The 13,883-nt window shown below is 38.0% G+C and overlaps 1 protein-coding gene across 2 annotated transcripts in view; it reads right to left on the bottom strand.

The window, feature by feature from the left end:
* The window catches only part of BAZ1B (bromodomain adjacent to zinc finger domain 1B), a 67,101-nt gene that overhangs the window by 40,426 nt on the left and 12,792 nt on the right, over window positions 1–13,883 (bottom strand). For both annotated transcript variants that reach the window (XM_067013532.1, XM_059037220.2), the window contains 3 exons: window positions 12,852–12,996; window positions 4,681–4,882; window positions 1,541–1,662 (listed from right to left, as the gene is read on the bottom strand). In XM_067013532.1, the coding sequence (XP_066869633.1) occupies window positions 1,541–1,662; window positions 4,681–4,882; window positions 12,852–12,996 (469 nt within the window). The remainder of the gene's footprint in view (window positions 1–1,540; window positions 1,663–4,680; window positions 4,883–12,851; window positions 12,997–13,883) is intronic.

Raw genomic sequence — 13,883 nt, 5'->3', positions numbered from 1 at the left:
GTTGTTTATTTTTGGCTGCACTGGGTCTTCGTTGCTGCGTGCGGGCTTTCTCTAGTTGCGGCAAGTGGGGTCTACTCTTCAGCGCAGTGCGCAGGCTTCTCATTGCGGTGGCTTCTCTTGCAGAGTACAGGCTCTAGGCATGGAGGCTTCAGTAGTTGTGGCTTGCAGGCTCTAGAGTGCAGGCTCAGCAGTTGTGGCGCACGGGCTTAGTTGCTCTGAGGCACGTGGGACCTTCCCAGACCAGGGCTCGAACCTGTGTCCCCTGACACTGGCAGGTGGATTCTTAACCACTGTGCCACCAGGGAGGTCCCAGCAATAATGTTTTAACTAGCCACCTTGCTGAATGGGAGCTAAGTGAAAAATTGTATTTAACACCCAATTTTCAAATATAAAGAAATCCTAACAATCCAGTAATGTCTTCAGGTCACTAACTATAAAACAAATGAGTCAAAATGAAATAAGACTTGTCAGCATTCTGACGTGGGAAAAAAACAACACTCTAAAGAGGGAAGAGATCCATGTTATCCTTCCTAATCCTTCCTAATCTCATTTACTAAATTAGGAACTTTGATAGAATTATTTAATTTCTCAGGCCATAGCTGTTTCTTCTATAAAACAGTTAGACATGAAGACAAACGTGCAACTGCCTTCCACACCTAGCCGCCCTGCCACTTCTTTCTAATGATGAGATCTTACACATACAGAAGTAAGAGTACCCAAAAGCAACATGGCATATTTCATGAAATCTAAGATGCTATTAATGAAAGACACATTATGTACCACAAAGAAAAGAATTCTTGCCAATTGATATTGAGATATATCCTGATTCCAGCAGATACAAACTACTATATATAAAATAGATAAACAAGGTCCTACTGTATAGCAAAAGGAATTATATTCAATATCTTGTAATAAACTATAATGGAAATGAATATGAAAAATATACATATATATGTATAACTGAATCACTCTGCTGTACACCAGAAACTAACACAATATTGTAAATCAACTATACTTCAATTTCAAAAAAGAGATACTTATCCTGATTCTGGAAATGTAAAAATATGAAAGTTGAACATCTTAGAATCAATAAAACATAGTACTAAGTTATTTAAAGGGTATTTACCATTTTAGATTATTAGCTTCAGATTCCTTGAAAAAGCACTGGTTAGAGTTAACTCACTTTCTGAGTTTAATTATATTACAAATTGCTCTGCTTTTAACTGGGAAGAGCTATTTCCTCAGGAAGTCCATAACCATTGGAAACAGTCTTATTTTTTCAAATTTGAAGCTCAAATGTAAAGTATTCTTACACCCTAATAATTCCTATTAAAATGGAAAAAGCATGCTACCTCCTAGGAAAGACAACACACTTTAAAGTCATAATTACAAAGACCAGAAAACCACTCAGAATTTGTTGTAGAAACAAATTTATTAACATTTTTCTTTAGCACATTTTCTACAAGAAAACGAGCCGTTTGATATTTTCTTAAACAACATCTACTACATGTAAGAGGTTTAATATAAAGTGCCAACTAACCTTATCTTCATTTTGTAGTTTCACATCATATTTGTGAGGCAGAAATTTTGGAGGTGCCCATTTCCTCTCTCCTTTCTTTAATGAAGTAGGAAGTTTTCGTGGAGATCTACGTGCTCTGTCATCTAGTCAAATCAATAGGAAATTAGTGAAAAAAATAATTCTTTTAATTCTATCCACTCAGTAATCTTACTGAACACTTACTCTGCAACCAAGCACTGAGTGATGGGACCCAAAGGTAAATCATAAAGTCCTTACCTCAAGTAGCTAAAGTCTATGGGAGGAGTCAACAATAATTACCATACAATGTAGTAAATACTATAATAGAGGTTGGTATAGAAAAATACTAGATTAGAGAGAAAAATACTCAAAAAGAGAGATGCAATGTCTAATTTAGTCTGGAAGATAGGCAGGGAAGACTGAGAAAGAATATGACTTGTTCAGAGACTGCAAATAATGAGATACAGGTGAATATGATCTACAGTACAATTAAAAAAATCAGACTACAGAGGTAAGTAGGGGTTTATAAATTATAACGAACCTTGTATACCACTCTTATAGGCTGGAATTTGTCTTATGGACAATAGGGAAACAAAGGATTTTTGATTTAACTAACTAGATGTACATTTTGGAAAGAGCACTAGTGTGAAAAAATGAAGAAAAAGCACTTTCAGCAGTTAGAAAATGAATAAAACGGGAAGGTGAGACTGAAGAAAGGGAATCATAAGATATAATCTTAAACATCTGGATTAATGTATCAGAATGAAGGAAACAGTCAAGAAGACAGACTTGGTAACCAACTAGATGTGGTAATGTTAAAGGTTTCTAAGTTTTCTGCCTTAGAAATCAAGTAGATGATGTATTGAAAAATAAAAAGGTGAAAATAAAAGAAAAATTAAAAGGCAGAACAAAACCATATGAAAAAAATCTAAGGAAAGTGGGGAAAAAGGAAATAAAAAAAAGAAGTTAGAGAAATAGGAGACTGTGGTATCAAATAAACTAAAAGATTTGAGAGTGACTAACAGTGTTAAATGTAAAAGGAAAGTAAAATAGACTAAGAAGAAATCAGTGGATTTGGCAATTAGGGGTCACCCATAACCTTATTAGGAACAGTTTTTAGGAATAAAGAGGCAGAAGTTAGACTATAATAGCATAAGGAATAAACTGATGGTCAGAAAGTGGAGACAACATTCTCAAGAACTTTGGCTTGAATGAGTAAGACAGAAATAGAACAACAGGATCAAGGGAGGGTATGTTTTTGTTTTTAGAAAATGGGACTTTGTTTATAAGTTGAGAAGAACCATTAGACAGAGGGTTAAAAACACTGTAGAGTAGAATAATAACAGTTAACCCAATCCTTGAGAAAGCAGGAAGGAATGGAATTCAAAGCACAAGTATCTTGACCAAGAGGAAGGACAGACAGGCTCCCTTCTGAGATGAAGGAAGAACACAGACATTCGTAACAGTGAGGTTAAAAACACAAAACTGGGCTTCCCTGGTGGCGCAATGGTTGAGAGCCCGCCTGCCGATGCAGGGCACACGGGTTCGTGCCCTGGTCCGGGAAGATCCCACATGTCGCGGAGCGGCTGGGCCCGTGAGTCATGGCCGCTGGGCCTGCGCGTCCGGAGCCTGTGCTCCGCAACGGGAGAGGCCACAGCAGTGAGAGGCCCGCATACCACAAAAGAAAAAAAAAAACACAAAACACAAAACTGAAAATTTCCTGCCTAATACATTTTCCCCCCATAAAGTAGAAGGAAGGTTACCTTGTGAGAAAACACTTTATATACTGGAATTTGTCTCTCATATTTCTATGGAAATTCTAATCAGTTTTCCCCTTGAAAACATTCAGAGTACATCATAACATTCTTTAGCCTGCCTACCATTCTTTCCATATACTAGCAATAACATTATATCCCAAAATTAAAACCTAAACTAAGGCATATAACACCCTAAAAAAGAAGCCAAAGCCTAAAACCAGGAGTTCCTAGTACACAATGTTTAAGGCATAAAACTAACAACTGAAAAAAAAACAAAAACAAAAACAAAAAAACTAACAACTGTAACACATCATTGGTATTCCAATGATCTGATTCTAGAAGAAGTGTTAGAAGACATATCACCAGTCAACACCTAACCAAAACACTTATCAACCTCAAGTCTTGGGAATTATAAGTAATATACATGTTAGAAAACTTCAGTATCAAAAAGAAGGAAAAGAGAAACTGAAAAACATAGACATTAGCATTCAAAATGCAGAGTGGAAAACAAAACTGAAGCATCAACAACTGGGGCAGATGAGTCTCAGAAGTTTCCTCGGGACTAGATAAGAACATTCCTTTAAAACCATCTGCATATATCCAAAACATCTGGAGAAACAAAGAATAGAATGGAAGACATACAGCATAACATTCTAATGAAATGTTCTAATGCAAACTTTGTAATAGTTAAATAATGAGGTAAAATTTGATCAATATACATGAACACTGAGTACTCATATTTTTGGAGACAGAAGACACCTATCCCAGTCAAATTCCTTACTGACACAGATTAAAAAAAAGAAAAAAAAGACGACCTCAGAGGACGATTTATTTTTCCAATGGGCAATGTCTCAGTTCTTCAACTTTCAAAACATTACGTTAGGTCTCCAGGCCCCTAAAAATTACTTTCAGATATCATAGTGTTTCAGAATTCTGGCAGCTCCCATCTGAGAGGAATCTGAGTTACGGAATACAGATAAAAGGAAGTATCTCAAAACTGTCACACTGGCTTGCAACATGAAGAGAAACAGAGATTAGAATTTATCCCTCATACTCTGATCACCCCCCTTCCACACATGTACATAATTCCAACTTAAGGAGAAAAGGAAGGCAAACCTTCTTTCCCATCTTGAGTAGCTAGGTATGTGCACATAGATTTCCAAGCAACTAGAGGAAATGACTTCCCAATTGTCTTAATTGTGTAGGGAGATTTAAATCTTGATTCACTTTGTAGGTATTTTAGTTGTTTTCGGAATCATAAATAGACAAAATCATGTCTATATATCAACAAAACCCAATTACAAATTTAATTGCTAGAGAACTCAAAAAGATTTGCGCATAATATGAGTTGCATAACTCATTAAGGAAAGCTACTATCATACATACTAATACTCTCTCTCCTTCCTTCATCCTCCTTCACAATTGCCTCCTTCTTCTGATGGTCCTGAGCGATTTGGCTAGAATTCTCTTTGTCACTTGAGGGAGAATCACAGGCACCATCAGATTTCTTCTCAGTGGCCTCTTCATCCACTTTCTCCAGAGGATGAATCTTCACAATCCTCACCTTTAGCATTTTTTCCTTCCCAACCTATAGGGAGATAGGAGAACGAATCAAAGATAATAATTAAGGGGGCTTCCCTGGTGATCCAGTGGCTAAGACTCCATGCTCCCAATGCAGGGGGCCTAGGTTCAACCCCTACTCAGGGAACTAGATCCCACATGCTGCAACTAAAGATCCTGCATACCCTAAGACCCAGCACAGCCAAATAAATAAATAAATATTAAGAAAAAAAGATATTAAGAACTAGAAACCTAAAGGTAACAGTTAGAATATATTATCCAATACACATTCCACCTCTATTTCTACCTTCCAACTTTACATCTCAGATCTCCAGGTTGAAATATGACATCTTAAAAAATAAAATGATCACAATCTAGTTCATAATTCACGTACCAATGTACTAATGCCAAAGGACAACTACTAAACAAACCTGAGAAATGTGTAAATAATGTTAAAGAATTTCCATTTTCTAAAAAAATAAATTATATATATGGATATCCAATTCTCCAGAACCATCTGTTGAAAAGACTATCACTTAATTACCTTTCCACCTCTATCAAAATTCATGAGAGAGAGGGAGAGGGAGAGAGAGTGAGAGTGTGTGTGTGTGTGTGTGTGTGTGTGTGTGTACATGCTCACGTCTATTTCCGGATGCTATTTTGTTCCACTGATCTACTGGTCTATCTTTATACCAATTTCACACGGTCTTAATACTTTACAATAAGGCTCAAAATCAGATAGCATTAGGACTCTAACTTTGCTGTTCTTTTTCAAAGTTGTTCTGGCTAGGTTTTTTGCATTACAATCAGCTTGGCAATCCCTACAAACAAGCTGCTGGGATTTTACTATTAATTGTGTTGAATCTATACGTCAATTTGGGAAGAACTGACATCTTAACAATATTTAGTTTTCTGACCAATGAACAAAGTCTACCTCTCCATCATTTAACGCCTTCTTTAATTTCCCTAAGCAATGTTTTACAGTTTTGTGTATAGGTCTTACACATCTTTTGTCAGATTTACTCCCAGAGTATTCCATATTTTTTTTTTTTTTTTTTTTTTTTTTTTTTTTTGTGGTATGCGGGCCTCTCACTGCTGTGGCCTCTCCCGTTGCGGAGCACAGGCTCCGGACGCGCAGGCCCAGCGGCCATGGCTCACGGGCTTAGTTGCTCCGCGGCATATGGGATCCTCCCGGACCAGGGCACGAACCCGTGACCCCTGCATCGTCAGGCGGATTCTCAACCACTGCGCCACCAGGGAAGCCCCATATTTTTTGATGTTACTATAAATGGTATTGAATTTTTAAATTTCAATTTCCAACTGTTCGCTGCTAACACATAGAAATACAAATTGGTTTTTTGTATAGTGGGCCCTTCATTTCCACGGGTTCCATATGTGTGGATTCAACCAACCACGTATCGAAAACATTAAAAACACAGACCTACTAGAGCATGGCCTTGAGGATATGGGGAGGGGGAAGGGTAAGCTGTGAAAAAGTGAGAGTGACATGGACTTATATACACTACCAAACGTAGGGTGGATAGCTAGTGGGAAGCAGCCGCATGGCACAGGGAGATTAGCTAGGTGGTTTGTGACCACGTAGAGGGGCGGGATAGGGAGGGTGGGAGGGAAGTAGCCGCAAGAGGTAAGAGATGTGGGAACATATGTATAATTGATTCACTTTGTTGTAAAGCAGAAACTAACACACCATTGTAAAGCAATTATACTCCAATAAAGAGGTTTTAAAAAAAAAAGGAAAAAGAAATTCCAAAAAGCGAAATATGAATTTGTTGCACACTGGCAACTATTTACACAGCATTTACATGTGTATTAGGTATTATAAGTAATCTACGGGTGATCTAAAGTATACTGCAGGATGTGCATAGGTTAAATGCAAACACTACACCATTTTATATAAGGAACTTGAGCATCTGCAGATTTTGGTATCCACAGGGTCCTGGAACCAATCCTCCACAGATACCAAGGGATGACTGTATTTATCTTGTATCCTGCTACCTTGCTAAACTCACTTATTAGTTCTAGTACCTTATATGATAGATTCCAGGAGATTTTCTACATAGACAATTGTGTTGTCTGCAATTTTACTTCTTCCTTTCCAATCTGGATACCTTTTACTTCTTTTTCTGACTAGAACACCCAGTACAATATTAAGTAGAGTAGGAAAGCAGACATTCATTCAGTCTTTTATCATTAGGTATGATGCTAGCTGTAGGCTGTTATTCTGTAAATACTATTTATCAGGTTGAAGAAGTTTCTTTTTTTTTTTTGCTTCACAGGTAAGTATAGACGTTGTCTGCATGCACAGTCTCCATGCCCCAGGCTGGCTCCATCTGTTCTCATTCACACTCCAGAGCACTGTGGTCAGGCTTCTGTCTCCCTCACTCTACAGATATGACTCTCAACAAGGTCACTCCTTTCTCTCTCTCTCTTTTTTTTTTTTTTTTTTTTTGCGGTATGCAGGCCTCTCACTGCTGCGGCCTCTCCCGTTGCAGAGCACAGGCTCCGGACACGCAGGCTCAGCGGCCATGGCTCACGGGCCTAGCCGCTCCGCAGCATGTGGGATCTTCCCAGACCGGGGCACGAACCTGCATCACCTGCATCCCCTGCATTGGCAGGCGGACTCTCAACCATTGCGCCACCAGGGAAGCCCAGGAATTTGGATTTTGTCGAATGCATTTTGTGTGCAAATTGAGATGATCATATGGTTTACCAGTAAGGAGAATTAGAAATTTAAAACCTTGCATTCTTAGGATAAACCCCACTTAGTCATGATGTATTATCCTTTTAACATAATGTTGGATTTCACTTGCTAAAATTTTTATTACAACTTTTACATGTAGGTTCACAAGAGAGCTTTGTGAACATACTTTTTTTTCTTAGTCTGTGGCTTTTTCTTGTGCTTACACGGTCTTCGTATCAGGGTAATGCTGACCTCATAAAATGATTTGTGAAGAATTCCCTCCTCTTCTATTTTCTGAAATAACATATAGAATTGGTATTATTTCTTCCTTAAATGTTTGGTAGAATTCACCAGTGATAACATCTGGGCCTGAAGTTTTCTTTGTGGTATGATTTTAATTACAAATTCAATTTATTTAATAGATACAGGGCCATTAAGGGTTTCTATTTCTTCTTCAGTCGGTTTTGGTAGTTTGTGTCTTTCAAGGAATGTTTTCATTTAAATTGTCAGATTTATTGGCATAAAGGTGTTAATAATATTCCCTTATTATTCTGTCAATATCTGTAGGCTCTGTCGGGATATCATCTAATTCTTCATATTGGTTAATTCGTGTCTTCTCTTTTTACCTGAGTTTGCCTACAGGTTTACTAATTTTATTGATCTTCTCAAATTACCAGCTTTTGGTTTCACTGATTTCCTCTATGGTTTTCCTGTTTTCTATTTTATTGATTTTGCTCTGATTTTTACTAATTCCTTTCTTCTTCTGTTTCCTTTGTGTTCTTTTTCTTATTTCTCAAGGTACAAGTCAAGGTCAAGGATTTGAGACCTTTCTTTTCTAACAGATGTTTAGTGCTATACAATTCTCCTGAACACTGCTATAAGCAGTATCTCACAAATTCTAATATACTGTATTTTCATTTTCATTCAGTTCAAAATATTATCTAATTTCCCTTTTGATTTCTTCTTTAATCTATGAGTAAGTTAAAGGTGTGTTATTTAGTTTCCAATTATTTGCAGAGTTTCCAGATATCTGCTATTGATTTCTAAATTAATTCCATTCTGGTCAGAGTATATACTTTATGATTTGAACCCTGACTATGGTCTACCATCTTAAACTATGCACTTGAAAGGAATATGTATTCTGCAGTTATTAGGTGGAATGTTTTATTATAAATGACAATTAGGTCAAGTTGGTTGATAATGTTATTCAGGTTTTCTGTATTCTGGCTGACTTTTTGTCTACTCTTTCTACCAGTTATTGAGAAAGGGGGAGGGGGCTGAAATCTCCAACTATAATTTTGACTTGTCTATTTATTTTGGTAGTTCTACTTTTGCTTCATGTACTCTGAAGCTCTCATTAGTAAATACATAAACATTAAGGACTGCTATGCCCTCTTAATAAACTGATCCCTTTGTCATTATGAAATGCTCCTTTATTCATGGTAATATTCTTTGTCCTGAAACCTACTTTGTCTGATACTTATATAGCCATACCAGATTTCTTTTTTTTGCGGTAAACATGCCTCTCACTGCTGTGGCCTCTCCCGCTGTGGAGCACAGGCTCCGGACACGCAGGCTCAGCGGCCATGGCTCACGGGCCCAGCTGCTCCGCAGCATGTGGGATCTTCCCGGACCGGGGCACGAACCCACGTCCCCTGCATCAGCAGGTGGACTCTCAACCACTGCGCCACCAGGAAAGCCCCAGATTTCTTTTGACTAATGTTAGGATGGTATCTTTTTTCCACCCTTTTAATATTATTCTATTTGTATCTTTCTTATAGGAAGTAGATAGTCACATGTTGCTTTCTTATCCAACCTGACAATCTCTACCTTTTAAGTGAAGTTTTTAGAACATTTATATTACACATAATTACAGACATAGTTAGGTACTTTCTTTCTATTTGGCTTATCAAAACTAAAAACTTGTGCTCTTCAAAAAAAAAAAAACACTGTTAAGAGAATAAAAACACAAGCCCTAGATTGGTAGAAAAAGCAAAGGCACATATGTAATAAAGGATTTGTATGCAGAATATATAAATAAGTCTCACAACTTAAAAACAAGAAAGGGCTTCCCTGGTGGCGCAGTGGTTGAGAGTCCACCTGCCGATGCAGGGGACACGGGTTTGTGGAAGATCCCACATGCCGCGGAGCAGCTGGGCCCGTGAGCCATGGCCACTGAGCCTGCGCGTCTGGAGGCTGTGCTCCGCAACAGGAGAGGCCACAACAGTGAGAGGCCCGTGTACCGCAAAAATAAATTTAAAAATTTAAAAAATAAATAAATAAAATAAAAACAAGAAAATAAACAATTTAAATTTGAACTAAATTTTAAAATGGACAAAGATCTGAACAGACACTTCACCAAAGAAAATACAAATAAAAGGATAGCAACAAGCACATAAGGTGCTGAACATTATTAGTTATCAAGAGTAAATACTCAAGAATAAAAACCCTAGTCAAAGGGCATAGTGCACTGTATTCAATAATGCCAAAGCATTTACCAAAATAGTTAGCAATGAATGAGCAGCTCCAGATTCTTGTCAAAACTTGGCATTATTTTGACTTTTTCTTATTTACTAATCTGATGAGTATAAAATGATCTCACTATGGTTTCAATTTGATTTCCTAGGTTATTAATGAATTTAAACATCTTTTCATATGTTTATGGACACACCTATCTCCCTAATCTCTCTCTCCCTCTTCCTGGAACTCTTCCTCTTCCACCTTGCAGATGTGTGCAGAGTATCTTCCTTTTGCCACTCCATATCTGTCTCCAGTCTTCTCTACCTTGCTCTGTGCTTAAACAGGCTGACCTTTATGAACTACATCAAAGGGCTCCCTTGCCCTCTAGATTTTGGTGAGTTCCGCCCATGGGAAGCATAAGCAGAAAATCATATGGTATATTCATTCCCCTATCTCTCTAGCAGGTTGGTTACTTCTCACTACCAAAGTACTTTTCTACAATTACATTACTCTCTCCTAGTTCCTGTATCCACTCCCTCCCCTCATTTACTTGGGGTTTAGAAGTAGTAAAGCCTCTCCACTATTGACAGCCATGAGGTACTTTAACCTTGTTAGTTTTCCTTGACCTAGATCAGACTGTTGTCTGCTGTCTGTAGTTCCTTTATTAAACTCAATTCGATTATACAATATGAATATGCCATCTGTTTCCTGCCAGGACACTGAATGATATAGTGTGTGATTAAAACCCAATGATGGAAAAAAAATTAAAAAATTTAAAAAAAAAAAATAAATAAAACCCAATGATGATTCCACAGACAATTACAAAATTTTTTAAAAGTAGCCAGGAGATACAAGGAGTCAAAGTAAATTAAGGAAAGAACAAGGACTTTGGAACCAGATAGACACAGACTTACTGGCTATTGCTGGGCTACCTAAGCCATTCCCCTCCTCCTCTTCTCTTGCCAGCCTGTCTCTTTTGAGGCTTTATAAAAAAGGTAGTATTCACCTTCTCAGCCCCTCTGCAGCTAAGGATGGATTAGGTAAGCCATGGTCTAGGCAATAACATGTAAAAACAAAAGGGGACAGGAGGAATATGCTTCCGGTGAAGATTTTTTTACTGTGCTTAGATATTTGCTCACTCTGAATTGCGAGTGAGCAAACAATTGTGCTCACAGTCACAATTTCACAACCAAGAGGCAACAAAGCTAAGGACAAAACCAAACACCCCAAGAAAAGCAGAGCAGAAAGGCAGAGAGATGGAGTTTAAGTCCTTGACAATATTATTCAGCCCCTATACCAAACTTGGAATTGCCTGCCTCTGAGACTTACTACGTGAGATAATCAAATGTCTTCATTGGTTAAGCCAATGCTACTCAAAATGTTGTCCTGGGCTTCCCTGGTGGCACAGTCGTTGGGAGTCCGCCTGCCCATGCAGGGGACACAGGTTCGTGCCCCAGTCTGGGAAGGTCCGACATGCCGCGGAGCAGCTGGGCCTGTGAGCCATGGCCGCTGAGCCTGCTCCGCAGCGGGAGAGGCCACAGTGAGAGGCCCGCGTACCGCCAAAAAAAAAAAAAAAAAAAAAGTGTTCGTATCATTACATCCTGGAGTTTGTTAGAACTACAAACTTTCAGGCCCTACCCTAGACCTTCTGAATCAAGCTCTCAGGGGATGGGGCCCAAGAATGTACATTCAGTAATCCTCTAAGTGATTTTACTTAGGCTAAAGTTTGAGAAGTCCAGGCCACTGTCAGTCAGCTATTTCATTACATACAGATGAAATCACTAGTACTAACTGGTACATTATATCAACCTGAACAAGCTACTTAAACATCTGAGCCTGTTTACCACCTCACCTTTCTGTGCAGATTCTGTAAGACATTATGTAAAGCAACTAGTCCAGTATCCAGTACATACAGAAATTCAACAAATGTTAGTCCCCTTCCACCTGAATCTTACTTAAGTTTTCAAAGGATGATATAGAGATTGCTTTAGTGTTACGTAAACAGTTTACCTATCTACTTTAGTAAATCCTTTAGTAATAGTAATAGCTATCCTACCTATTTACTTCAGTAATAGTTACCCTTTAGTAATGGGCTGGAAAATTTAAAAATTTAAATAGAAAAAGAAAACAGTCAACTCAATCACTGTTGCAGGGAAATGAAATCTTTTGCCTATAGACTCCATAGATTTGGACTAAAAATATCTAAAGGTCTTTTAAACAAAGTATGAAAAAAATGACAAAACAAAAAAAGCCAATACAGCATCCAGTTATCAAAAAGGGACAAAACAGGGAAAACAAGGTTACAATGATACATAGTCTAACAATTACTGTAATAATCAACATTCCCAATAACAAACGTGGTTCTAAAACTTGGTGATTAGGGACTCCCTTGGTGGCGCAGTGGCTGGGAATCCACCTGTCAACACAGAGGACATGGTTTCGAGCCCTGGTCTGGGAGGATCCCACGCACCGCGGAGCAGCTGAGCCCGTGCACCACAACTACTGAGCCTGCGCTCTAGAGCTCACGAGCCACAACTACTGAAGCCCGTGCTCCACAGCAAGAGAAGCCACCGCAATGAGAAGCCCTCGCACTACAACGAAGAGTAGCCCCCGCTCGCTGCAACTAGAGAAAGCCCACCCGCAGCAATGAAAACTCAACACATTAAAAACAAAAAAAAAATGTGATTAAAATATTTGATATTAAGTAAAGCGGACTTCAAATGTAAAACAATTTTACTCACATAGAAATATATTCTATAATCTATGCTGGAAGCTCCAATCCTGACATTTGGTGAGTCAAATCACATTAAAAAAATATATAAAAATAGGCACTCACCTCAAAATCACACTCTTCTCCCACAGCATATTTGGTCATGATCTCCAACCAAGCAGTATCTACTAACTTCTCTAAGGAGGCTGTGTTATGGTGAACCATTTCCAGAACAAGTTTCTCATACCAGGCAGGGAACTCCTCCTTCAAACTAAACAAACATGTCATCAGTTAGCAAGAAAATGCAGGAGAGCCTATCCAGAGAGTTATTCAGATCAATTCAAAAAGCTCTTTAGCAAATACATGCAAGGCACTGGAGAATACAAAGATTAAAACCTATGTGGTCAAAAAATAAATAAAATAAATAAAAATCTATGTGGTATACAGGAAAAAGAACTTCTAAATAGCTTTGTCTGACTGACCTGTCCATGTTAATTTTCTCATCTATAAAACAAAAATAATAAGCACATCATTAGTAAGGTTGAACATTTTCCCATTCGTTTGTTTTTGCAGTTGACTTCCCTTTTCAGGTATGAATTCTTAATACATATCCTTTGCCCAATTACTGGTTGGGAGACCATAACTTAATTATGTCTCAATCAATAAAAATGCATTCCTTCATTTAGTTCTCACAATACCTTGTGAGGGATCTAGAATTTTCATTTTACGGATAAGAAAAATCATGAATGGTTAATATGTTGGAACCATGATTTGAACTCCTTGCAAAGTGAAACAATGATGCACTGCTTTTCATTTATTAAACTATCAAAAAAGAACTTTAATTATGACACCCTGATAGGAGCAACTGAATGGTGCAAAATAGCACACATACTCTGCCAAAAGCCCATGTTTCAACTCTTTTGGAAAGCAGTTTGACAACAGTTAGGAGAACTGTCATAGGTACACAAAGATATTCACTGCTGGATTCTTGATGACAGCAGAAAATGGGAAGCAACCTAAATGGAGAGTTGTTAGATATCCAATTCTGACCAGATAGTTTAACATATGTGTTACAGGGCAAAAGGGAGGCTCAGGCATGAGAATATTCATACAGATGCAAGTAGTAGGTTTATTATCATACTACAATATTCTCAATCA

Source organism: Kogia breviceps, chromosome 14, assembly GCF_026419965.1.
Source record: "Kogia breviceps isolate mKogBre1 chromosome 14, mKogBre1 haplotype 1, whole genome shotgun sequence".
Lineage (NCBI taxonomy): Eukaryota > Metazoa > Chordata > Mammalia > Artiodactyla > Physeteridae > Kogia > Kogia breviceps.
This window is presented reverse-complemented; position numbering and strand designations above follow the sequence as displayed.